This window comes from Delphinapterus leucas, chromosome 19 (assembly GCF_059928025.1).
Source record: "Delphinapterus leucas isolate spDelLeu-1000000601 "Yukka" chromosome 19, BTC_Dleu_Yukka2, whole genome shotgun sequence".
NCBI lineage: Eukaryota > Metazoa > Chordata > Mammalia > Artiodactyla > Monodontidae > Delphinapterus > Delphinapterus leucas.
The window spans coordinates 50,051,680-50,079,664 of NC_143147.1; the positions used below are offsets into that span (position 1 = coordinate 50,051,680).

A 27,985-nucleotide genomic window follows, 5' to 3' on the forward strand; every position below is an offset into this window, starting at 1 on the left:
AAACGCAGATTTGCTATGTGTTTGGGTTTCAGGAAAAATGGCCAGAAATCATTTTTAAAAATTCCACTGCAGGAGGAAGAGAGGGATGCAATGTAGCCTAAACAAAAAGGCTTAGAAAACTTATTGTATCACTTATCAACTAATTTTTGAATCCCTTATTTTCTCAATAGCCATTCTTTTGTAATTTATAGTTGATGTAATATGTATTTATCTAAGCAATGTTGCATATGTGTAAGGAATAACTACGTTCTATAAAGGGTGTAAATGTGTATAACCACGAAGTTTATTAGCACTAAAATTTTTAACTCCTAGAATGTCAGTGGCTTAAGGAATGAAGAGTCAAGGACTGAATTCACTTGTTTCAGTTAGCAAGTGCATTACTGATCAGGAGAGAACTTCTAGTTTCGAGAGGGAAACATTTCTGATTTTTTCCTTTCCAAAGAAGGTTTATATGCTTTTGTCCCACCATTTATTTTGTAAACAAATGCATACATAACAGACAGGGATTTCACCTTTGACTTGTAACCTGCTTTCTTCACTCAGCAATGTCCTAAATACCTTTTTATGTCAATAAATAATATGCATGATCATTCTTAATGAGCACCTAGTATTCCTCATTGTACCATAATTTGTTTAAACCAATTGTTTTGCCAGATGTCTCTTGTTGGACATTTAGTTTACTTTCAATTTTATTATTACAGAAATTTTTTTTTTTTTTTTGCGGTACGCGAGCCTCTCACTGTTGTTGCCTCTCCCGTTGCAGAGCACAGGCTCCGGACGCGCAGGCTCAGCAGCCATGGCTCACGGGCCCAGCCGCTCCGCGGCATGTGGGATCCTCCCGGACCGGGGCACGAACCCGCGTCCCCTGCATCGGCACGGGGACTCTTAACCACTGTGCCACCACGGAAGCCCTATTACAGAAACTTTAATAGGCATATTTGTATGTGGCTTTTTTTTGCAATAATTACAGATTTACATGTAGTTGTGAGAAATAATACAGAGATCCCTTGTACACTTTGCCTACTTTCCCCCAATGGTAGCATTTTGTAAAATTATGTTGTAACCAGGATACTGATATCTTTTGTTACTTGAACTTGCATTTGTGTGTATTTACATAGCTTTTTGCACATGTCCAATTCTCCTGAACTAAATTTCTTAAAGTGAGAATTGCTGGGACAAAGAGTTTGACCTTTTCGTCCAGGTTCTAGTGAAAGGGCTCATTTTCCCTATCTTTGTCAACACCACCCTTGGGGATATGTTTAGGCTATCCCTCTGTAACTCAAGACTACTTTTCTTCTAGTACTTCTTTAGTTTTGTTTTTGATATTCAGTCTACTTGAGGGACTTCCCTGGCAGAGTCAGCAAGACTCCAATGCTCCCAATGCAGGGGGCATGGGTTCTATCCCTGGTCGGGGAAATAAGATCCCACGTGCCACATGGTGTCACCAAAAAAAAAAAAAAAAAGTCTATTTGAACTTAACTTTCTGGTAAGATGGGAGGAAGGGGTTAGATTTTTCTAAATTTTTTTCCCCTAAATGATTAGCCAGTTGCCCCAATATAACTTATTGATATCATCAAGCAGTTGACTAGTTTATCAAAATATTGTTAAAGTAGGGAATCATTAAAAAAAATAAGTTTATATTTAAAGTTATTTATTGATGTAGGACCAATGCCTTTTGAGTGTGGAAGAGGTGAATTTAGCACCCATGTTTAAAAATCTCAGGAATAAATCTGGTTGGCCCCAGTTAGGTCATGGTGCCTCTCTCTCAGAACTATCACTATGGCCAGGAGCAGGCACATCAGAAAATGATCAGAATAGTTCTCAAAACCATTTTACAGTGAATAGTGAAGTAGGATATATTTTAGACCAAGGAAAAGAGTGTGGTGCAGGGGGAAAAATGGGCAACAATCATGGGTTGCAATATCTACAACATTTTATTAAAGCACAAAATTGTTGGAATTAAGCTAAATAGAAAAAACATAGTAAATATTTACGAAAAACATTGATAACACCACTCAACTCACACACATATAACGAATGCAGGAAGGTCTTAAAAAGTTTACAAGTTGAAAATTATGGAGATTTCCTCAAACTGGATGTAACAGCTCGCTGCTGAGTATGGCATCAATATAACATATAAGATCTTTGAGAGAATGCTGTCCCCGACTCTTCTGCAATCTAGTGCCTCCTAGAAATTTGTTCCTTGGGAGATTCAGACTCACAGGCAGCCAGAGGGGACAAGTCAAGAGTTGAGATAATCTCAACTTAGGGTCTAATTTTCTTCATCCAATTGACTGTGTTGAGGTTATATAGACACAGCCATGGTGTTTTTCTTCAGCTTATTCAAAAAGATATGAAGAATATGAACAATTTTTCACTGCTTAAAAATTCAGCACATAAAAGGCTGAGCGAGAAGTATTTGGTACTGGAACTACATAAAGTTCTATCTGATGGAAAATTATCTGTGAAACTAAGATAAAACAGAGAAATTCATCACGCTGTATCTCATATTTACAGGAAGTAGGCAGAGTAGAAACTTTTATGTGAAAGTGCTCCAATTTTAGCTTAATGAGTGGTCAAGCTACATTATGCTGAAGTGACCACACAACTGCCTCCAGAGCCCAGAAGAACCTAAAATCAGACTTAAAAGGCAAAAGAAAACAGACTCAATACATATACAAAGCAGAGAAAAAAACAATCCCACGAGATGGTCACTACTTAGACAGTGTCATATAAAGATAAGGGACACTTGGGCTCTACTTCACTTTGATGGTTCTGAATTAAAACTACCTTCCCCAAACTAAATTCAGAGGGGAAGAAACTGAGATTCACAAATTTAAAACCAGTCTTGAGCTCAATAAGACAATTACTTAAAATAATCACCTCACATTTTAAAACAGATCATCTTCATCTGATTCTTCGAGGTACTTTATAGGTTTCTTTGTCCGTCCCGATTTTGCCCGAGAAGCCACAGCTGAGTCTAAGTCCAGATGGAAGTCATCGCTGTCCTCCTTGGGTTTCTAAAAGAGAAAAGCCCAAGTAGTTTGTACAATGTCAACCTGACAGCAGAACTTCGATGCAAAAAATATATCAACAGACTACAACTCAAGGAGTTTTCCACCTTCTAATGAGTAGTGAGAAATTGGGACTTCCCTGGTGGCACAGGGAATCCGCCTGCCAATGCAGGGGACACAGGTTCGAGCCCTGGTCCGGGAAGATCCCACATGCCTCAGAGCAACAAAGCCTGTGCACCGCAACTACTGAGCCTACGCTCTAGAGCCCGCAAGCCACGACTACTGAGCCCGCGTGCCACAATTACTGAAGCCTGCGTGCCTAGAGCCCGTGCTCCAAAAGAGAACCACAGTGAGAAGCCCGCGTACTACAACGAAGAGTAGACCCTGCTCGCGGCAACTAGAGAAAGCCCACGTGCAGCAATGAAGACCCAACGCGGCCAAAAATAAATAAATTAATTAAAAAAAAATAGAAAGAAGGAAAGAAATAGACCGAAGGCAACTCTCTCATTGACTAATTAGTGGCGTATTTAACTTTTTTACAACTAAACTACATAGAGTAAAAGGCTAACGGACTATGGGATTTAAATTTATTTCCTTAAAAATGTGCCAAATTATTAGGAGCAAAGCTTGGTTATGTGCTTCAAAATACCTACAGCAAAAGGACTGACTAGGATAAATACCTTGCTTGTGACTGCTTTAGAAATCATTTTCTCAAAATTAGAGTCGGAATCATCAGAAGTGGACGGCTTCCTTTTGCGGTGACTCTTGGTCTTGGGGGGATTAGGCTTTTTAGAGACATCAGAATCCAAGTCTGGATCCTTTTTGGTTCCTTTTGGTGCAGCCCTTTTTTTGGCCCCTGTAGTAGAGGTGGAAGACTGACCTGCAAGTGAACACAGGAATTTGTCAGGGACACTCTTAGCTGAATTGTTCCCACAGTGAACCTTCTTTAGCAACCTGCTGACTGCTTATATTTAACATAGGAAAAGACAACCTAACAGAGATGAAAGGCATGAGAGAATCAAAGTATTCTTAAGCATATGATTTTTTGTAGGTATATGCTTCATGTTAAACATTTGCAACTGTTTCTAACTCCCATCCCTGTCATAGAAATGAGCTAACTAACACCTGGCATTTTGAGAAACATGCTATTTTTAAACCTTTTGACTAGCAGTTTTGATTATGAAGATCTAAAGATTTGTTTTCATTTGGTAAAGGCTTGATTTCAATATCTGTAGTAAATGTGGGGAATAAAAGTTGAAGCTGACTTGTGGCAGCCAGTACTTAATCCCAATATTAACCCATCTCAAAGACTGAGGCTCACTTTTTGCTGCCGTCTTCTTCACGGTCACATTCTTTTTAGGAACAGGGTTTATGGTTTTAGTTACAGCTGGGAAATCAGCAGCAGGAGCGCTTGGAGGAGGTGGTGCATTACCCTTGGCATCATCAGCGTGAAGGTCCGTTACTTCAGATGGAACGGAAAATAATACATATAAGCAATACATGAAAATCTGTTTACTGCTTTTGTCCCTGCTCTGAATTTCTATTTAAACACAAAGTCTGTGACTTTCCTGGAATATTTCAAACACACTTTTATAACTCTGTTCTAATTACCGAGTTCTTCATAAGCGAACAGTAAGTTTTTGTATCTCTAGCACCTAGCATAGTACCTGGCAAGCAAATGATTACCTTTAGTACATTTAGTTTAAATGTAGAACCTATTTACGTGCAAAACTAAACCTAATGAACAATATCAATGTAATGCTAACAAGAACCCACATTTGTTTTCAAAGACAGGACTTGGATAATGTAGGCCGGGTTAGAAGCCGGGTGGACCTCAGTGCTCCAGTAAAGCAGACATCTCAGTATTTTTACTTAACATACCTGATGTGGCACTTTTCTGTGGCTTCAGTTCTTTGTTAGTATGTCTAGAATAATAATAATAAAAAAATCCTGATGACCAATTCTAACTGTGTCAAACAACAAAGAATATATCATCAGCTATTAAAAACAATCATGATAAAATCCCTCTTAGAGAGGATGCTTACTTTGGGGAGGTTGTGGTCCCAGGTGGACTAGCATCTGATGGGACACAATCTTCATCTTGAGTGTTTTCATCAAAATCTGAGAAATCTTCATCTGAATCCAAATCCATTGTGAATTTGGTTTTTGCTGTTAAAAATATACATATACAAAGAATCAAAGAGGATAATAGGAGAAATATTTAATCCACAGATTAATATAACATTTCCTGAAGATATAAGCTTCAGTTTAATCTTCTAAAAGATGTTTTAGTTTCTCAAAAATGTAATTACTGCTCTAAGATATAACAATTTCTGGGATTATGTGCCTTGAAATAGATTGCCCATTCAAATCTTCACTCTTTCTTACTTGCTGCTCTCCGTGGCTCTTTTTCTCGGGGAGGGACATCAAAATTACTTTCGTTACTGCCTATATCTGATTCCGAATCAGACCAGGGGTTTCTCTTTTTGGCTTTCTTGACTGGTTTAAATGGCAATGTAGTTTGTTTCTTTGTCTTGGTACCTGGAAGGGAGATAGGAATTAACCATGTTTACATATTCTTTGACTCACTTTTCTCCATCTATCATCCATCCATCCTTCAAATATTTATTGAACTCTGTGCTAGTACTGGGAATAGAATGGTGAACAGAAAAGGACATAGTCCCCCTTTCTGTGGAGCTTATACTTTGGTTATCTAATCCCACATGGTATATATGTTTACATAGGGCATGTAGTATGTATGCATATGTATATAAATAAGAGGGTTTTCCAAGAAAGAGATGCTTAAGTTAACTAGCTGAAGGGAGCTGGATGACAAAACATTCCAGTTTAGGAAATAACATGTACAAAGCCCTGTGAGAAAACATAGTGCACTTAGGAAACTGAAAGAAATCCATTATGGCTGGAAAACAGAAGTCAGAGGGAGAGTGGCTGGTCTTTTTTTAAAAATCTTTGGCTGCACCCCGCGGCATGTGGGACCTTAGTTCCCTGACTGACCGGGGATCGAACCTGCGCCGCCGCCTGCATTGGAAGGCGGAGTCTAACTACTGGACCACCGGGGAAGTCCCAAGAGAGTGGCTGGTCTTGTTAAGGATTTTGTTTTAAACAGGGAACCAATATGACCAGATTTGCATTTTAGAGTTCTCTCAGACTGTAGTGTGGAGATGGGAAAGGCACAAGAACAGATGCAAGATCAACAGAAGGTTACTGCTGAAGTCAAGGCGAGGGAAACAGCTCAAAGGGAACAGAATGGCTGGGCCCGAACCTCGAGGAGCATTTAATGGCTGAGTTAAGGAGCTTTAAAGTCACTAAGTCTTGTTAATTCTTTTCCTCAAATGTCTCTCATACCAATCCTTTGCTATTTATTTCCCTCATCTAGGCCCAAAGATAAGGACAGACTCCTTATTGATCTGACTTAGTCCTTTCTTCATATTCTTCCTTCATACACCTACCTATTTCATATCTCCTAGTTGAATCTAATCTTATCCACCCTCCTCCAACAACCTGGTTTTCTAACTCTCCATAATCTGGTTTAACTATTTTCTACTATTTTCCATTCTGTTAAGGGGCCTTCTCATCGTCCCATGCATATTATATGTCCATTTGCCTTCTCCCAGTCTAGAATACCTAAATCTTACCCAATCTTTAAGACTCTAAACCAAGTTTTACCTCTTTTACAAAGCCTCTGCAATCTACATGTACCCATACTGATCTCACCTTTCTCTAAATCCCTACAATGGCTAGTATGTACTACTTTACCTTTCTTTCCTGATAAACCTCTTGAGGGTAAGTGCCATGCTTCCCCACTTCTTGTGTCCTCACAAGATTTGAGATAGTGATGGGAAACATGAATGTTCAAAATACTTATCTGATTCACTGCTTTTATATGCTAATCGATTGCTAGGTAGGTTTAAAGTTAAATATGTGCTGTATTATAAGGCCAATATATAATTTTCCACAACACAGCACACACAACATACTTTTATTACTTCTTTTTAATACTAAGATGTTTCCATTTGTTTTATTCATCTTTGTATTCCCCACAGAACTGAACGTTATCTATCAAAAGTAGATACTCAAGGATAGACATATACATCAATCAATGGAATAGTTAAGAATCCATAAATAAACCTTAATATTTATGGTCAATAGATTTTTGGCAATGGTGAAAACAATTCAACAGGGAAGAAGGTTTTTCAATATATGGTACTGGGTCAACTGGATATCCACATGCAAAAGAATGAAGTTGACCCCTTCCTTATGCCATATACAACTTAATTCAAAATTACCTAAATGTAAGAGCTAAAACTAAAAACTCTTAGAAGAAAATAAGGGGTAAATCTTTTCTTTTCTTCTTTTTCGCCATGCCGCACAGCTTGTGGGATCTTAGTTCCCCAACTAGGGACTGAACTCGGGCCCATAGCGATGAAAGCATGGAGTCCTAACCACTAGACTGCCAGGGAATACCCTAGGGGTAAATCTTAATGACCTTGGATTTGGCAAAAGATTAGATATGACACCAAAAACATGAGCAACAAAAGAAAAAAAAAAGATAAATTAGACTTCATCAAAATTAAAAACTTGTGCTTCAAAGGACACCATCAAGAAAATGAAAAGATAATCCACAGGCTGGCAGAAAATATTTGAGAATCATATATCTGATAAAGGTCTGGCATCTGGAATATAAAGAACTCTTACAACTAACTCAACAATAAAAAGATAAATAACCCAATTAAAAAATGGGCAAAGGATCTGTGAATAGACATTTCGCCAAAGAAATATAAAAGCCCCAAAGTGGAAACAATTCAAATATCTAGCAGCTGGTGAACAAATAAATATAATGTGGTATATTCATACAATGAAAAACTATTTGGCAACAAAATAGAATGAAGTATTGATACATGTTACTACATGAATGATCCTTGAAAACATGCTAAGTGAAGAAGCCAGCCACAGAAGAACGTATTATATGATTCCATTCATATGAAATGTCCAGAATAGGCAATCTAGACACAGAAAGTAAATTGGTGGTTGCCTAGAGGGAGGGGGAGTTGGGAGAAAATGGGGGGTGACCAGTAATTGGGTACAGTGTTTCTTTCCAGGACAAGAAACTGTTCTAAAACTGAGTATACTAAAACCACTGAATGGTACACTTTAAATGAGTGAATTTGGTATGTGAATATCTCAATGAAGAAGTTAGAAAAAAGTAGATATTCAGTAAAGGCATAATCAAATGGTTAACAGAATTTTTACCTCTATTTAATTTACTGAGTGAGTGTTAAGTATATCCCAGGCATGGTGTTGAACTCTAGGGATAAAACAACATGACTAAGATATGGTGACTGTCCTCAAGAAACTTTACATATGAATATATTACATATATTAAAACCTCATAACTGGCTAGAAAGTGAAATCTAATAAACTGAACACTTTCTTTAGATCCCAACAAAGTATTTCATTACAAAATGATCTCTTCTAAAATAAATCAAATCCCAAGGACAATGTTAGGGAAGTTCAAGTATACTTCAGATATAGCCCTTCTTCATGTACCTCAGTAAGAACTTTTGAACGTCTATATGGAACGTACTAGGTAACAAACATAATTTAGTCTCAACTAATTTTCCTTAAAATGTTTTAATACCTGGTTCTCTTTTCTGTTTCTTTTCTAATCTCTGTTTTAGGCCTTCTATTTCCATCCCATCCTCTCGAGGGCTTCCTTCAGTATTTTCATTCTAAAAGATAGCAAGACAAAAATGGTTAAGTTCTGCCCGTTTATTATTTGGAATAATATAAGGTCAAATATACAAATATATAACTGTCAAAGAGTGATTTTTTTCCTTTGTATTTTGGCTAAGAGCTCTGAATAAAGAAGGGTATGGGTATGACTTTTTCAAGATACTTAAACATTAAAAATATCAGGCTCATAAGAAAGGAAAGTTATGATTAGTTGATAAATTCCTGAGTATGGTATTAGAAGTTTTATGATTAGTTCAATTTTAAGTGGAAAAATATTTAAAGTGTTTTATGTATAATGCTTTCAAGAGTATTACCTTAATTTTTTTTTTAATTTTCTTTTCTGCCTCTGCTTTCATCTCTATGGTCACTTGGGGGATGACTCTTTTTCCACATGGAGAAGGCAGAACTTCTGCCCTTTGTGTTTTTTTCCCCTTTGCTTTCCCACCTTTCCCAGGAAGTCCTATTTGTTCATCTTGTTTCTCCTTTGCTTCAACAGCCTACAAAAGGTTGATATAAGAAAGCAAGTTTAGGGAAGAGATATGGGAACATATGTATAACTGATTCACTTTGTTATAAAGCAGAAACTAACACACCATTGCAAACCAATTATACTCCAATAAAGATGTAAGAAAAAAAAAAAAAGAAAGCAAGTTTATAAGCTAACAAAGACATTACAGCATCGATGCCACTTTATAGGGACAGAATAAAAGGCAACGGTTAAACTGATTTCAATTTGTTACATCTTAACATAAATTTGTGATAAGCTGTTCTATCAAGTATACCACCAACATTAAGGCACACTTTGTAAACTCAATTAAGAAATAAGAAAGGACGTGATTCCAGTAATGTACATTTATCCAATCAACCGATCACAAGCTGGACATCCAAACTGAAGTACAATAATATAAATCTACATGTTAGGCCTTTTATCTTAATTTATGAAATACTTTTTCTTATGTTAAGATAATACTGGAGAACAAACCACATTAGCAATTTTGGTAACAGAGGATCTCCTGAAACTACTGATTAGCTAGCCCTGAAGGAAACTGTTTTTGTCCTTTCAGGTTTACTTGAGGGACTGGGCTGGTTTTCTTCCGTGTTTGAATTCTCTTTATCTTCTCAGTCCCAATAGGTGAAAAATCAACTCCTGCCCTTTCCCCTCTTTGTCCAAAAACTTTTAGGTAGTATGTTTCTTGGCACCATTTACTTTATTCTAACTAGTTTCTAACAATCTGTTATTTTATGTGTTATCTTGGAATGTATCTCCATGCCTCCTATATTCTTTCTATTGCCAATTGTGAAATTTCTTGACAAAGAGGTATATTGCTAGAATACATTATTTCATTAATAAAAATTCTAACACAGGCATTATAAACTACATACCTCCAGCTCTTCAATAAAAGCAGCCAAGTCTTCTTTCCACAAATCTGATGGACTCTTTCTCTTTAATGTTTCTAGCTCTTGCTCCTTCATAAGACAGTCAGAAAATTAAGTTAATTTATGTGCATAAACAGCATTTTCCCAAAGCACACAATTTACTTTCACCATTGGAATACAACCAAGCAACATGTACTATCCATCAACAACTCACTTTTTCATTTCTTAGTTTGCACAGTTCATCTTTCTTTTCCTTGGTTAGATACCAAAGAGGCATATCAAGAAGGTAGTTGAAGGTTGGTCCAGAATCTGTTACAGAGTCACTCTTTTCAGTTTCCTTTTCATTGTCACTCTCTTCATTTTCTTCTTCATCTGGAACCTAAAGGAGCAATTAAAATGTAGCTTTAATAGGAAATGTGAAACATAGACATTAGACTATACGTAGTCTTTAATAATACAGAAAATGCTAACCAAGAAATTACCTTTTGCTGGGCTTCTTTCCAAGCCTTCACAGGATCCGAATCATAACCTCTTTGAATCAGAACTTTAATTAATTCTTTCTTAGGCTTGTTTTCTGTTTAAACAAATGTGAACAGAGATAGTAGTTTTGAGCAATATTTTAGGAAAGGGATAAGGTTTTACCATATTAAGTGAAAAGATTAAAACTGGAGATTAAACTGTCTTCTTCCATAAATTTGTACATCCTGGTGGATAGTCAGGTCTGCTCCTAAACCACTGACAAATGTAAATTACCACAAGGGGGCAGTCAAATCATATATGAGGTAGTGACTTAATCATAACTTGAATAACAAGACAATCAAAACCTTTATTTCTGATAAATATTGACCTCAATTATATTCCCTGGTCTTCTATTTATTTATTTTTAAAATTTATTTATTTATTATTTATTTTTGGCTGTGTTGGGTCTTCACTGCTGCTCATGGGCTTTCTCTAGTTGCGGCGAGCCAGGGCTACTCTTCGTCGCGGTGCGCAGGCTTCTCATTGCGGTGGCTTCTCTTGTTGCGGAGCACAGGCTCTAGGCACGCGGGCTTCAGTAGTTGTGGCACGCAGGCTCAGTAGTTGTGGCTTGCGAGCTCTAGAGCGCAGGCTCAGTAGTTGTGGCACACGGGCTTAGTTGCTCTGTGGCATGTGGGATCTTCCCGGACCAGGGCTTGAAACCATGTCCCCTGCATTGGCAGGAGGAGCCTCTCCCGTTGCGGAGCACAGGCTCTGGACGCGCAGGCTCAGCGGCCATGGCTCACGGGCCCAGCCGCTCGGTGGCATGTGGGATCTACCAGGACCGGGGCACGAACCCGTGTCCCCTGCATCGGCAGGCAGACTCTCAACCACTGCACCACCAGGGAAGCCCGGCAGGAGGATTCTTAATCACTGCGCCACCAGGGGAGTCTCCTCCCTGGTCTTTTAATTTCAACACCCGAGTGGGCAAGTTTTTAGTGCCACCCATTCAGACATTGATTTCTCTTGATTATAGTCCCCTATAATGCATTTGTTCCCTTTTTTCTATAGCACCCCTCTCCCAAAGTTTACTGCAGTCAATTTGTTAGACTTTGAGGGACACTGAGAGTTACTAGCTATAATAGAGTGAGGTTTTGAGTACCACCTTTCATCAATTAACTTGATATAGGTCACACTTTTAGGCCCTCTATATTTACTCCTCAAGAAGACTGGATAGTCTCTAGTATTTCCTAAATTCCAGTCAACTAAATACTCTTTACTTTTTATTTTTCCTTGAGTCATATCCAATATTACTTATTTTAGCTTTGTCTTAAGCAATATCATCTGGGAAATTAGGGGACTGATATGCCATCATTATTGTATTTTAAAATATCCATGAAAATGAACATGTAACTACTAAGTTAAACATTTTCATGTACCATCAGAAAATGATCCTGTGATCACTGGTAACTTGTGTTGTCATGTTTTGGGACTTGCTACTACAACCCATAGTTACCTGGCTTTTCTAGTTTACTCTGGCCAGAGCTGAGCCATTTCTTTCAACCCTCCAGCTTTAGTCAAAACTGTTTTCTTCCTGGTTACTTAAACTCTGATTTAGTTGCTTCTAGAATGTCTTAAAAAAATTCCCTTAGACATGACTTTCAGTCTTGAGTATACCATTTACTTATAATATAAGCCATTTAAAATCCTCCTTCCTTTTTTTGTTTTTCTATCAGACTGATCTCTGCTCTTTATCAATCAGTTTACACTGGGACCTCTTCTAGCTCTCTGTTCTCTTCCTGTCTAAATGTTAACTAAATCTTGATTTCTCACGATGCTCAATCTAGGAAAAGCTATCTCTTTTAAACTATAAATGCTAATTTAGGTATTTGAAAGAAATACTTGTACGTGTAACCAGTGGAAATAAATGGATTTTGCCCGCCCTCTCCATCATCTCTCTCACCAAAAATGTTTAAAGGAAGTGAGGTACGATAGTAATTTTAGTACAGGAAGTTATTGTTCCAAAAACATACCAATGATTATTTTGCCATCTATTTTCTCTAAGATAAAGCGAGCCTGATTATTCAGTTTAGCAGATTCAGCGCCAAGCATTCCTAGAAGCCATTCTTTTCTTAATCCATAATATTTAAGCCTGAGTTCAAAGAAGTCTCTTAGAATATCCAACACTGTGTCGTATTTCTTTAAACAGCCTACGTGGTCAAAAAGCACCTAGAAAAGAAAAACAAGATTGGAGTCAACAACAGATAAATTGGCTAAACTTTAATCGTTTTAGAGAAATGACTTTATCCTTTGAAACTGTAAAAGTAGCCTAAGATATCCTTTTAAAATTGATATTAATCTTTAATATAAATGGAAACATACATATTTCTCATGAAACAAGACATACCATAGAGTTGCATGTGAGACTAGTTTGGAGTTTGAAGACTTTGTGTAGTCCAACTCTCTCTGCCTCTGCCAGTTTTTCTTCAGTCATCTTCACAACAAACTTCACAGTGGTGTCTGTGTGGTATTCCCTGTAATCTGTTATCAGAGGGGGTGTCTTCTCAGTGCCATTCAACATGGGTTCTAGAACCTGTTCTTTATATGTCTAAAGAAAGAAAGAATCCTTTTGTAAGTTTCTCAAACATAGGCTCCTGAATATTCAACAAACATCAGTATAAAAAATGTTTCCCCTATCACAAAAATCAAAAAAGAAACCCATAATTACTTACCTGGGTCCATGTTCTGATGGGAAGCTCTGAGATTTCAATGGTTGTAGAATTAAGAATAGACATTTCACCACTAATCACATATTGATTTGGAGCCAGCTCTTCAATAGTACCCTTGAAGTTCTTGTAACTTGGAAGCTAAATTAGTATTTTAAAAAAGAATATTTTCTAAATGTGATACTAAAACAAATCCCAACAGCATTAAACAATAAATCTAACATTAAGCATGAAATAAATTTTCTATTTGTGTCTTTGACCATATCAACTGCTGAACTGAAACCAGAGGAAAACTAATAAGGTTCCTAGTACCACAGAATAGTTACCATTGGCAAAGGTTCTTCTCCATCCATCAAACGTCTGATGTTATTCACAACTTCACGAACATCAAAGTTGGGGATTTTGCAGGACCACCCAGTACCAATTCCTTCAGCGCCATTTATCAGCACCATGGGTATAATAGGAATGTACCATTCAGGCTCAACACGTTGGTTGTCATCATATAAAAACTTTAACGTGTGATCATCTTTTGGTGGAAATAACAACCGAGCCAAAGGGCTAAAGAAAACAAAGAATGTTATTTTAGAAAAATATTGGCTTTGACACAACTTTCACGGAAAGAACATATGTTATCTCAGATATATACATGAAAATTACTTTGGCTTTACTTGCTGACTAATATTCATTTACCAATATTATTTATTGAGTACTTTCTACATGCCAGGCACTGCAGATACAAAGCCTCAGTCTTTAAGGAGCTCAGTACAGGGAGATATTCTAGTACAGGCATTTTGTCAGGCGGTACGGTAAATGCTAAATAGAAAAATAAAGTAGCTAAGATTGATTGAGGGGATGCTAAGGAATGGTAAGCACTTTCTGATAGGATAACATTTGAGCAGAGAAGAAACTGAGAGAAAGAGTACTGCAAGCAGAGGGACCAGTAAGTCAGAGGCCCTGAAGGCATGTTTGACTATAGGCAAAGAGGCCAGGTGTGTTTGAAGCAGAGGTAGTAGGAGATGGAATCAAAAGACATGGGGAGTGGGAGCACATATCATATAGGGTCTGGTTTGCTAAAATAGGGCTTTAGTTTTTCTCTGAATGAAGAAGTTGGAAGGTTCTGAACCAGAGTAACCTATTTTAAAAAATCAATTGGCTGTCAAAAGAAAGAAGAATGGTAGACTATAATAGTCTGTATGAATATAATGAATGGGGTGGCTTAGTATTTTTCCAATGTGGAGCCCACAGGGATGCAAGTGTGGAGAAAAGGAGTCAAAGGTAACTCCAAATTTTGAGCCTGAGAATTAGAAGGATGGCTTTCCATTTACTGAGAAGGGGACTAAGGATATGGTTTTGAATTTAACGTTTGAGATACTTATTAGACATCCAGGTGGTAAATGTTGAGAGGGGACATGAAATTTAGAGGGTAGGGCTGGAGCTATGAGACTGGATGTACGAGGTACCATCCATGGATGGGAAGGCAGTATAGTTAGTGGAAAGAGGTCTGATGAAGGAGCCCTAGGGCAGGCCAGTATTTGGAGGTTGGGAAGATGAGAATGACCCAGTGAAGACTAATAGGGAGGAGAACCAACAGTCTGGTGTCTTGGAGGACAAATAATGAAAGAAGACTTTCAAGGATGGAGTGATTACCGTACCCTATGCTGTTGAAAAGTTGAATAAGATGACAGGTGAAAACTGACCACTCATAATGTACTTTCCATAGACTTGTAAAGGAAGTAAAATTTCAACTTGTGGTATTTAAGAAGAATCAAGTTCTTCTTTACTCCGGCTCAAACTCTACAGGGATTCCCAACCTTGGCACTACTGCCATCTTTGTTCTTTGCCGTGGGGGTGCCGCCCTGTGCATTACAGAGTGTTTAGCAATATCCCTGGCCTCAGTGGCATAGCTCCCTAGTCACGACAATCAAAAATGTCTCCAGACATTGCCACATGTCCCCTGAAGGGTAAAATCTACCCTGGTTGAGAACCACAGCTCTATATGGAGAAAGAGAATAAAATAAAAGAAATGGGAGTAAAAACATTTATAGTTTGGCAAGGAAACGATACTTCTAAGGGATACAAAGGCTAAGCTATCAAACTGAAATAGAATTTTGACTTTCTACTCTTTGCAAAGGGTAGCGTAGTTAAACTTTAAAGAGCTAGTTTCAAGCAATTAATAATCCAAGCATCTGCATCAAAAATCTATTTTCCGATTAACTGGATTTTTCTATTTTTGGTCAACTAAATCCCACAATACTTCAAGACTGGAAATGGCAATTCACAAAAAAATCGGAAGCATACCCACCTGAGCATTGTGAAGATGTATCGAGGACTAGCAGAATCCTTGCCACCATGCAGCCTGGTACCAAACTGACCAATGGGCTGCAAGAGGTTCAGATTATTGCTACCCACAAAGTTCTGAGCCAAATTGATAATGGTCATCATTAGTGACATCTGTGGGTGGGGGGAAAAGATTCATTAATCTAATCTGTAGTCTCTCGATAATAACGTGTTTGTTATCATGAGTGTGTTTCACTATAATCCTGTAAGGTTTTATGAAGTGTAGATATTTATTGGCTTTTCCCAGATAAATACATGGCAGGAGTAGTACCCTAAACCTAAGAATTCTGGCTCCAAGTTCAGGGATCTTGCCTTCCAGTAATTTCTATCAAGTCCTACTCAACCTTGAAGGTATAGCTCCTCTATTCACCCTCAGCAGAATGAAATATTTCCTCCTTTGTGTGAAACACTTTGCTCATTTCTATTCTAGCATGTATCACTATTCTATACGGGTGTGTGTGTGTGTGTGTGTGTGTGTGTGTGTGTGTGTGTGTGATATAATCCTCTGGTTAAACTGTGATTATACCTTAAAGGTAGAGAACATGTATGATTTATCTTTGTATACTTGGTACATACTAAGCATTCAACAAATGTTTATTATGTGAACACTTACTGAGTACCTGCTATATTTTGACTGAAGCAACAAGCAAGACAATCATTACCTTTAAAGTTCTAGAAACTTATAGGCAATCTAATTCTTTAAAACTGTTTTACATAATAAATGCAAAAAAAGCAATTTCAATTACAAAATAAAAAATGAACAGGTGTATGTTTGTATTGATATAAAGTCAAACAATTTAGACATATATGAAAAATTGGAAAGTTGCCCTTTCCAATTCCCAGCGATAACCAAAGTTAACAATTTGGAGTATATCCTTCAAGTATTATTCTGCCTCTTTTTTCTTTTCCCTCACCTGACAATAGAACATGGACATTCTTCAATGTTAGTACATATAGATTTACTTAAGTTATATCACTGATTCCATTCATAGATGTGTCATAATTTATAATAATTTTCCAATTGATGGACACTTTCCATGTCTAAATTTTGGCATAACAAAGTTATAGCAAACATCACTAAATCTCTTTGAGCACAGATCCTTGCATATCTTTTGATCTATTATAGTATCCTTACAGGAACATTATTTTTATAAACAGATTTGTTAGGTCAAAAAATAAGCAATTTTAGAGTTTGATATATTTCACCACATTGTTCTCTACTATGGATGTATAGCTTATACTTTCATCAACTGTTTGGAGAATGACTTTGCAGGTATTTCTGCTATAATGCTTTCTGGAAACATTATAGATTATGTGTTTACCTCACCATGATGATAAGAGGACATCTCAGCTACTGACCCAGCTAACTGGGCAACCTTCACCTCTCGCTTGTCATTCCGTTTGAAACATGTAAACAAAACCTTTCTCTGACCTGGCTTCAAACCTTTAAAATGAAAGAAGTGAAAATATTAATATCCTCAAATTAACCATTTCGGGGCATTGATTCCCATCTTATGATAAAAATAGAACTCACCATCCACCATAGATGGGATAGACCTCTCATTATCAGAATTTGAGAACAGGATAAGTTCCTTATTTATGAAGTCATTATATGTCAGATATGTGGTAGTTTGCCCATATAAGTAATCCTGAGGAACCAAAGAGAATATTACATGATCTAGTTTAAAATAAAAAATATCACTGGTCTTAACAATGCTTAATACAAAAATAAAACAAAGACACATGTTAGCATTATCACTTCTATGATAATTGTTAACTCCCTCAAAAGCAAAGAATTATGAAGTATTTTATAGGCTTTAAAGACAAAATGAATTTAATTGCTGCACAATCAGGAAAAAAGTGCATTGACTCTGTAGTTTCTTTCAGGTCCAATACATTTATGCAGCAGTCTAAATAAGAATAAGGATATTTATAAATAGTTATCCATTAACTTTTTAACTGAGGTACTTATTATTCAGTAACTTTAATTTGCTATAATGTCAATTCTAAAGGTAATAAATAGTACATTTTGTGAGATATATTTAACTTTTTTTTACCTCAGGAAGGCCAAGTAACTTTCGTTGCCTTCTATCTTCCATGAAATGAGTTAACCATTCCTTTCGATCATCTATCTGTTTTTTGCTAAAGGCCTACAAATTAGAAGATGAAAAAGATGTCACTGGCACGAATAGGTTCCAAAATATTTCTTCTATAAAAAGTTAACAAATAAACAACAAAAACTCAGTTTCCAAAATATCTGGCTCCTTTCTTTGGGATATGCTTACTAAAAACAATCTATTTTATAAAACATTTTATTATATGAAAATTTAAATGTTTCAATTGAATAGTTGAAGCATTGACTTCTAAAACTAGAAGGTATGTATGAAATACACTCAAACTCACCAGGCTGATTGCAGCATCATCTTCAGGACCTGAATATTTGAATTGGATACGATGTCTTTTCATATCTGCAAAGTACTCTTTAGCTTCTTTTGATGTGCTGGTGCCCAAACCTACAAAACCAAGAACACCAAGTTACTCCATATAATATTGTACAATGGTATATAACAAAATGAGAAGTTCTATGTGAGTTTCATTTCAAACCTTTGTAATACTTGACTTTCCATTTTTTATGATTTGGTGTAGAACTCTTCCATTCTTCAAACTCAGGAAGGCTATAGAATGCCACTTCTTGCTTGTTTTTAGACACCTGAGGTAAAAAACACATTGCTGTGGCTTTCCACACTTCTGGGTCCCCTGCATACCATCATACATCACTGGGGTTATATGTGTATCCAGGGTTGAGGAGAAGGGCCTTAAAATATCCATTATGGTATCTTAGAAATTAGTATACCTTTACAATGGGAGTGATAAATTCCTCCAGAAAACGATGGTGCAGAAGAGAGGGCCAGTTATGATGGATGAAATTAATCAGCAAGCCTTTGATATGGGAACCGTCTTGGTCCTAGAAATATTTGGAAAGCCAAAACACAAAAGAATTGTTTAGAAACTAAAAAGATTATGATCGACTTACTGGTAATTTCTCAAAATTTTTTCTATGGGGATTAAAAAAAAGGCTATTCAAATTCAGACTCACTTAACTTATATATGTAATATACATAAAATACAAACATAATATATCTTATTAGATGTGGATTAAAAATAATGAACAAAGCTCCAGTTAAGTAATTTCCTTTCATGGCAGAAAAGCAATGCAACAATAAGATGTGTTTAATTTAGGTTAACAATCTAAAATATTTGCTATCGGGCTTCCCTGGTGGTACAGTGGTTAAGAATCCGCCTGCCAATGCAGGGGACACGGGTTCGAACCCTGGTCCTGGAAGATCCCACGTACCGCGGAGCAACTAAGCCCGTGCACCACAACTACTGAGCCCGTGTGCCACAACTACTGAAGCCCGCATGCCTAGAGCCCGTGTTCCGCAACAAAAGAAGCCAACGCAATGAGAAGCCTGTGCACTGCAACGAAGAGTAGCCCCTGCTTGCTGCAACTAGAGAAAGCCAGCGCACAGCAATGAAGACCCAACACAGCCAAAAATAAATAAATAAATAAATAAAATTTAAAATTTAAAATATTTGATAACAAATCTGACCTGATCTGTCATAATCATTATCTTCCCATAACGCAGAGTCTTCAATGAATCTTCATCTTCATAGTTTTTCTTGTACTGAAGACCCACAATCTTGATTATATTGTTAATTTCAGCATTTTCCATTATCTGAAATGGATGTATAGCCAAAAAAGTACTATTTTGTTTATAAACTTTAAAAGAACAAAGAATTACAACAGTATATGTTGCTTGGGTTTTCTTGAACTCCAGTATTTTGAGTTACTAGCCTATACGTCCGTAAGCAGAAAGATCTGTTAAGATATGCTACAGTGTACCCAATTTCCTAAAATAACAAAAAAATATCCAAGATGTATTTCAAAATGCCCAATAAAGGAATGAAATACAAGCATGAAGTCCTGCATTACAAAATTAGATTTAGATTCTGAAGATAGTTTTTATATATTCTACCTGTTTATGAGAAGCTTCTCGAACATTAAGCATTTTTCCTCTAAGAGGGAAAACCCCGTACTTGTCTCTCCCAACCACACCAAGGCCTGAAACAGCCAAAGTTTTAGCTGAGTCTCCCTCTGTCAGGATAAGTGTACACTCAGTGGAGTTTCGACCTCCTAAAATAAACAAATTAATATTAGCACATTTAGTTCAACCTCAAATATACTAACTCAGACATGTGATAAAACACAAATAATTTACAATTCATAACAAGTTGGCTGAGGAGTCAAATGGAGCTAAGTAATTAGATACATAGTTTAGCTTAAGTTTGTAAGTTAATAAAGTCTTAAGCTTCTTAGACTAATTTCTCATGACAATTATACTGTTGCTAAACATTCATTTAATCATATTACATTTAATATATTTGTTGGTGATGAGGTTTAAGACATGCTACCCCAAGATATGGCACCTTGGCATACTGAATATCTCAAGCTGAGGGAATTTTGAGAAAATGGTAGAAGCAGAAAGATCTCCTGACCTCCCCGTTAAACTTCGCCCCTGAAGCATGTCGTAAGACCCTCATGAGGAGATGCCCTCTTTATACCTGGTGGAAAGGAATATTCTAATCCAAGATTGAGGGTCACCAAGAAGAATCTGAATGAAAAAGCCTTGCTAAGTTTCCCCAAGTTTACTATACTTAGCTCATAATCATTATCCTATCATATCTTTCCACAACTTTCCATTCTTCATCAAAGCTAACATAAAACCACTTAGGTTTAACCATTTCTTTGGGTCTGCATTTCCTTACAATTTTCTGGTGTCATAAAAAATCATATTAAATAAATTCACATGCTTTTTTCCTGTTAATCTGTCTTTGTCAGTTTAATTTTCAGAGATAGCCAGGGACCTAAGAAGGTTGAGAAGACTTTTTTCTCCTCTACATTAGGTAATAGATTACTGTATAAACATTCTTGTTTTATACCCCAAAATAATCATCTCAACACTACTTTTAACAGCTAAAAATTGAAATGACCCAAGTGTTCAATAACAGGGAACTGGTTGATTCTTAACAAAGTACAAATATTCCATTGAGTATTAAGTGTCAAGGGAAAAATACCCACAGTATGCTGTTAATGAATAAAACAAATAACTGAACTACAATATTTAAAGTTTGGAAACATTATTAAATGTGTACCTGCATCATTGGCATCATCAAGTTTGGGAATTCCTTTGATTCTGTTATGTTTTACAGCTGAACACTTCTTGTTTAACTGGACTTGGGCCTTAAATTTCACCCAGTTTAGTATGCTTTCTACAATACCACAGCCAATTGCCTGAAAATGAGAGGATTCATGTTAGGGAAGAAGAGTTCTGTCAGAAATCTGGAGTACAAATGAGCTCACACAAAAATAAAAAGAATTCAAAGATGAAAAGAGGTAGAAAAGTAATGTCTGGATAGAGGGTGGCACATCTTCCTGCCTCAGGTTACCACTACTGAGGGAGCTGCTTCCTTTGGGTTCATTCATTCAATAAATATTTACTGACTACATACTTATATTGTGCCAGGCACTGAGCTGCATGTGGAGATCTATTGGTTAAAACAAATTAGACATGGTCCTTGTCCTCAAGGAGTTTAGTTTACTACGAGGAAGACAGAAATAAAATGAGAAATTACAAGTGTGACAGGTGTTATAGATAAGTGAAAAGCATGTTACATATAGTAATGCATGTCCAGTGTTATATGGGAACAAACTTAGGGAAAGAAGTAGAAAGTAAAAGTTTTCCTGAGGAAATGACATTTAAGACCTAAAGTAGTTGGGGACTTCCCTTTGGTCCACTGGGTAAGACTCTGTGCTCCCAATGCAGGGGCCTTGGGTTCGATCCCTGGTCAGGGAACTAGATCCTGCATACATGCTGCATCTAGAGTCTGCATGCCGCACCTAAGAAGTCCGCATGCTGCAACTAAAGATTCCGCATGCTGCAATGAAGATCCCGCATACTGCAATGAAGATCCCACGTGCCACAACTAAGACCCGGCACAGCATGCATAAATAAATAAATAAATATTAAAAAAAAAAAAAGACTTAAAATAGCCAAGTGTAAAGCATTTCAGGCAGAGTAATCCTCTGCCTGAAATGTGAAAAAGCTCTAAGGAAGGGAAGAGTACTCTGCTTTTGAGTAATTTAAAGCCAGTAGAAGTGAAGCTTAGATAATGTAGGAAAAGTGGTACTGAGATGAGGTTGGAAATGGCAGGGTCTTGCAGGCCAAATTAAGGAATTTGGATTTAGATTTATGCAACCTAGTGGTTAGTTGGGGCCTTTGACTAAAACAGGAAATAGTTTTGTTTTCTGGGGGTGGGGGAGTTCCTTGTATGGCGATCAGTTAGTACGGAGAGAACTAATTCAGTTTTGGATGTGTCCACTGAGAGCAACTTTAGGCATTCAACGCTTGGTAAGCAGTTAGATGGGTTAAATTCAGAAGTGATCTAAACTGGTGACATGTAATGGGTAAATATAGATGGTGTACAGATGGTAATTAAGGGCTTGGTAAGACCTGGTAAGAGGTAAGAGTTGTTTTTTTATTTCCTTTTCAGAGTGAGACGACTTGGGAGGAAGCTTTATTTCTGCTGAGAAATAAAGGGGTGAGAAGGGCAATGGAAAATAAAGGAAGGTGCTTCTATTTTTTATTTTCCTCTAAGTACTCACAGCTTTGATGAATTTTTCACTCAACTGGCACGTTGATCCAAAACTCTTGACTTGTAAAGTCATGTTCTCTTTTGTCTGGGAGTCGAAGGTTGGGTTTTCAATTAAGGCATTCACAAAAATCCACATGTGATTTTTTACCTGCAGTAAAAGTTGATAATAAATCACTAAAACCTTACTCATGCCTTGCTTTATTTATAGCCTTTCTCTTATTTCTTGACTTTAGAAAAAGAACACTGTGTTAAAGTATCATACCTGATGTGCTTTTACTGCAACACCACCCTTGTTCTTTTTCTTCACCACATCAACAAGTTTAGTCACAATCTGATCAGCTACATAATCAACATGTCTGCCACCCTAATGAGGAAAAATAGCAAACTGTAAATTCATTACCCGCAAAATTATAATAATAAAACATTAAAAAAAATCTAATTTAGCTTCCTTTACGCCGAGGTAGCCAAATATTCAAGTTCATTTTATAAATTTAAACAATAATTCTTATATGTAAAGGTAAATCATGATTAATAATTCAAAAATAAAATTACCTTGGAAGTAGCAATGCTGTTGACAAAGCTGATTTGCTGAAAGCCTTTTTCACTCATTGTTAAACACACTTCCCACCTGGGGTTTACTTGTTCATGGATAATTTTCAGTGGATTGCCAGTTTCATCTACCTTATCCTTCAGATACATATCTACATAGCTACGGAATCCTTTTATCTAAACAGGAATTAAAAATGATAGTATGAAAAATTTATTTAAAGTAAATTAAAAAGTAGATTGTAAAGATTTTTCAAAACTAATGAAATGGTGTTCACTGATGGGCATAAGAGGATGGTCATTAAAAGACGCAAAAGGATTTATTTGGGAGATTCTTTGAGAAAGACTTTAGTGAACTTAAAATGAGCTAACTGATTTAAAAAAATGTAGCATAATGTTTTCTTTACAGGAACATATTTGAGAAGTGGTTAAGAAAAATATATGGGATGGAAAAAAAAAATCAGCATTGCCTTTGACAATGATCACAATAGTCCCTCATTGCCCACACCCAGGAAAGTACTTACTGGAAGCTTATTTCCATTGAGAAAGACCTTGACATCTTTAGTGGATCCAGCAATATCATATGCTCTTCTAACCATCAGTGCAACAATATCTTTGTCTAGGCTTTGCATTTTAAACTTAGACAAATCAGGGTGGAAGGTAATACATGTATAATCTTCTCCACTAAAGGGCTTGAGTTCCATCTCACCAGCTCTCCCCATGTTATCCCTCCATGTCTATGGAAATAAAGAATAGAGGAGAGAGAAAAAATTCAAGTAATCTCACAAACTAGAACTAAATAACGCAAATTTACAAGTCCTAAAAAACCCTCCCAAACAAACAAAAACCAAAAATCCCCCCACCCCCCCAATATATGTTTATGAATAATTTCCCATGATGTAATAGCTTATAATTATGTTAAACCATTAATACCAATATAAATTGCTATAGTACAATTTATAATCAAGGCACAAGATACCTATTTACTTGCCTGTTTGAACATTTTCTTGTATTCTCTACTGGCTGTTTCCACAGTAAATTTGGTACTGAATATGTTACACAATTTGGCTCCATAGCCATTTCGACCACCTGGGCAAATAAATGTAAAACACTATTTAATTGTTCTTATCTCATTAACAGCTTTATTTCTTAATCACTGGCAATGTTATTCAATTACAGAGATTTATTTCCATGCTTTTAACCTTTATGCCACAGACAGTCATTTAAAAGATGTATTTTTTTTCAGCAACCAATATGTTTTTTATTTTCCTCAATACTCTACCCGTTACTTTCTTTTCTTCATCATCATAGTTACTAGAAGTTAGGAGCTGTCCAAAGATGAGAGCTGGGACATACATCTTCTCAACTTTGTGTTCAACAACAGGAATACCTTTTCCATTATTCCATATACTAATTAAATTATTCTCCCTAAGAAAAGAAGAGTGAAAAATTTTTTATAAAACAGATATTAAATTAGTGCTTAATATTTTTTAATATTTAAATATTATTATCTCTAAAATACATGAGTTCACAAGTCTCAATTTCTTTATGACGCTTTTTCATATATACCTTTTGAACGTCGGCATGCTTAGTTCCTAACACTCCTGAAATAGGAGCCCAGAGGAAAAAAAAAAATCAATCCTTTTCCAACACCTGAGCAGACACTGATAATATTGAAAAAATAGGAAATTTTAAAATGTTAGGATAAACAAAGGGAAATGATTTATGCCCAATGGAAAGAAAAGGACAAAATTTGGAAACAATATTATTATATCACTTTTAAGGGGATCATCTGTACTGTCCCAGCACCCTTAGCTTTCCCACCCAACAAAGTACATTGCAAAACAAATATGAAAGGACATGATTAATTGTAAACTTCCCTGCTCGCTAATAAAATGCTAAAAATTTATTTGGACTTACTTATCTCTTAGTTATTTTAATTCTCAGAAGATAATATATTTTAGTTATAACCGGAAACAAACTATGGTTCTTATTACAAATAGTACTGAGTATTATCTACAAAAAAGACTAACTAAATCTAGCTTAACACTTTTAAAAGACTATGATATCAAGTCCTTAGGAGCATTTGAGTACATCATTAACACGTTTCCCAAAAAGAGTCTAAAGTATAGTTTATGTTATAACTCATCAGGCTAATAACAAGGGGAAGCAACACCCTGACTACCCACAAAGGGGGACATTTATAAGCAGAAATGTTAGATCAAATTATTCTCTATCACCACCTGCTGGTTTACTATTTGAATAGCATCATGAGAAAAAGTTGCAGCTATAGACTCCAGAATACTTAGAGCAGTTAGTGGAGATGCTTACTAAAATATTTAGGGATGAAGTGTCATAATGTCTGTAATTTATTTTGAAATGATTCAGAAAAAATATAGATGGAGCAAATATGGCAAAGTGTTGATAACTGTTGGATCTCGATTGTAGGTATCATAGATTGTTCATTTTAGCCTTCTACCTTTCTGCACTTTTGCAAACTCCCATTTAAAAAAAAGCCAGGGGGCTTCCCTGGTGGCGCAGTGGTTGAGAATCTGCCTGCTAATGCAGGGGACACGGGTTCGAGCCCTGGTCTGGGAAGATCCCACATGCCGCAGAGCAACTAGGCCCGTGAGCCACAGCTACTGAGCCTGCGTGTCTGGAGCCTGTGCTCCGCAACAAGAGAGGCCGCGACAGTGAGAGGCCCGCGCACCGCGATGAAGAGTGGCCCCCGCTTGCCACAACTAGAGAAAGCCCTTGCACAGGAACGAAGACCCAACACAGCAAAAATTAATTAATTAATTAATAAACTCCTAAAAAAAAAAGAAAAATAAATAAAAAAATAAAAAAAAGCCAACTTTACTATAAATCAAAGTAAATGCAACTAACAGTAACAATGAGCTATAAAAAACAAAAGACTAAGCAAGAGACTTACGGGTCAACTGTGACTCTAATACAAGACATTTTTGGGTCCCTTTGTTTGTTGTCTGCAGCATTGACTGAAAGAAGATAAAATACACATTGGTAAAAAATTAAAGTATTTTAAAAAACATCCTTTAACTCTAAGACATAAAAAGAAAAAAATCGCAAGCAGCACAGGAATAACATTAATGAGGTTCACTTAGCAAGTTTTATTCATAGGCCTGTTTCTAGGAAAGAAGTCAACTTCCTAGATTCCAGGAGACTGCCTCACCTTTGCCAACTGTTGTTTGAAAAGATAGGATTTCTGGCTACAGAGGGTTTGCTGGGAATGAAACTTCTTAGAAAGGATCTGACCAGTGGACCTTTGTATTAAAGAATATACTCGCCTGCATATAGCTGATTCACTTTGTTATACAGCAGAAACTAACACAACCTTGTTAAGCAATTATATTCTAATAAAGATGTTTAAAAAAAAAAAGAATACACTCACCTAGAATCTCATCAAAGATTTTGTACAAACCAGGAACAAAAGTGACTTCCCTACAGTTAATGCCAATATCTTCATCGTAAACCCACATTTGCTGGAAATAAGGCAAAGAAATATGGTTACTTTGACCATATATTTATTCTATTTTACCATCATGATTACTGTAAAGTCTTCTGGATTAGTAGGATAATATACATGATAGATTAGGTCAGTTCCAGTGACACTCCAAGTAAATGAAGTACAGAAAATTAACCTGGAAAAGTACACATTTTAACTACTTAGTAACTGCATTTAATTAGCTTGGTTTTACCTGGGTCACTGATTCCACAGAGCCAATGTAGGTGTCTGGGCGGAGCAGAATATGTTCCAGTTGTGTTTTCTTTTGGTAGATTCTTTCAATAGACAGTCTTTTCTTAGCATCTTCATTTTTCTTTGTTTTGTTGACTTGCATATTGTCACTTACAGGCTGACAATTTTTTAAAAATTGAAGAGGAGGTATTTTGAGTCACGGGTTTATCAGAAACCATAAACAAAACACCTATCATAGCGATCTGCTTACACACACTAAAACAAATCACAGCCTTTTAGTAGTTATCAGTGGAGCTGACATCGTTTTGTACAAACATGGCAGTTTAAGTTACTGCAGCCAGGTTCCCAGGCGTCCGTTTAAATTGACATATTATTTTGCCAAGTGTGTCTGACATGGAAATATTTTTACGTGTTAGACGCCATCAACAGCATACACCCCCGTCTTTCACCTACTCCACACATATTTACTGAGTGCCTACTAGGTCCCAGGCAAATAATAGATTCTAGTTCAGCAGCAGCAGCAGCAGTTTGCGAGGCTATGGGTCCCATCCTTTGGGCACGTTAACGTTTTGAACACTGGAGGGATGTATTTTGAGCACCTCGGGGCTGCCGGCAGCACGGTGGGAACCCTGTGCCTTGCTCTGCACCTTCCAAGGTCAGGGGCGTTCAATCCCATTTTCAGCCCCAGGTAGAAGAGGAGAGCATCTGTCTGTGCCGCTTAAAGCCCCACGCGGACCATGATCCCACCGATCTACTCCAAGACTAAGTGAATTCCTAGGCACAGTAAAAACACAACTGCACACCCTAGAAGCCAGGTTAGCCGATAATACTTCACTATTAGCACAAGAAAGGGGTTTCAGCCTATTCGCGATCACGCCGAGCCCAGGGGACCCGGATCGACGCGGAACACCGGCTCCCAGTCAGCCTCTGCCGGACCACAGCCCAGGCGCCTCCCTCTCTCACAGGCAGCCGAAGGGATGCCGGACCGCGTTGAGGCCCCGCGACGCGACCCTTCCGCGAGCCGTACCTGCAGTGGCGACATCTCCATGGTGACGGTCGTGAAGGACGGCTCGAGAACCCTGCAAGCGACTAAGCCGGAGCAAATTGAGACAATCACGGAGCAAACCTCTTCTCCACAGACGTTCGTCGGTTAAGAGAGCGCTTCCACTCCGGTTTGAGCGTCCCGCTAGCCCGCCCAAACCAGGTAAGCCAATCCCTGAGGCGCTCTCACTGGCACCGATCAGAAAAGCCAATCAGAGCTGTCCTTTTATATTCACCAATGAATGACTGAGCTGGCCGGGGGCCCGTTCGAATGAACCAATTAGGCAAGGGAAGCGGGACTAGAG

General features: G+C 37.2%; 1 protein-coding gene across 1 annotated transcript; it reads right to left on the reverse strand.

Annotated features, from left to right (window-relative positions):
• Positions 1-1,915: 1,915 nt before the first annotated feature.
• TOP2A (DNA topoisomerase II alpha) lies at positions 1,916-27,836 on the reverse strand. The gene is made up of 35 exons (XM_022558093.2): positions 27,667-27,836; positions 26,641-26,796; positions 26,334-26,424; positions 25,857-25,920; positions 24,207-24,352; positions 23,916-24,013; positions 23,449-23,661; positions 22,931-23,104; positions 22,641-22,742; positions 22,389-22,526; positions 20,879-21,017; positions 19,702-19,859; positions 19,276-19,401; positions 18,519-18,629; positions 18,269-18,374; positions 18,068-18,177; positions 17,722-17,814; positions 17,199-17,313; positions 16,987-17,108; positions 15,630-15,778; positions 13,654-13,885; positions 13,334-13,468; positions 13,009-13,209; positions 12,635-12,830; positions 10,628-10,719; positions 10,360-10,524; positions 10,152-10,235; positions 9,083-9,265; positions 8,674-8,764; positions 5,403-5,555; positions 5,060-5,183; positions 4,896-4,939; positions 4,336-4,476; positions 3,695-3,894; positions 1,916-3,020 (listed from the first exon to the last, which is right to left on the reverse strand). Exons 1-35 carry the CDS (start codon positions 27,685-27,687, stop codon positions 2,892-2,894), a joined length of 4,602 nt encoding a protein of 1,533 aa, XP_022413801.2. The 5' UTR covers positions 27,688-27,836; the 3' UTR covers positions 1,916-2,891.
• Between the last annotated feature and the right edge of the window lie 149 nt (positions 27,837-27,985).

Excerpts from the sequence above, each read along its gene's own strand:
- TOP2A (XM_022558093.2), bottom strand. The coding sequence starts at position 27,687 with ATGGAGATGTCGCCACTGCAG. Across the intron at positions 13,210-13,333 it reads CCATCAGAACATGGACCCAG|ACATATAAAGAACAGGTTCT; the intron begins GTAAGTAATTAT and ends TTCTTTCTTTAG. Across the intron at positions 5,184-5,402 it reads AGAGCCACGGAGAGCAGCAA|CAAAAACCAAATTCACAATG; the intron begins GTAAGAAAGAGT and ends TATTTTTAACAG.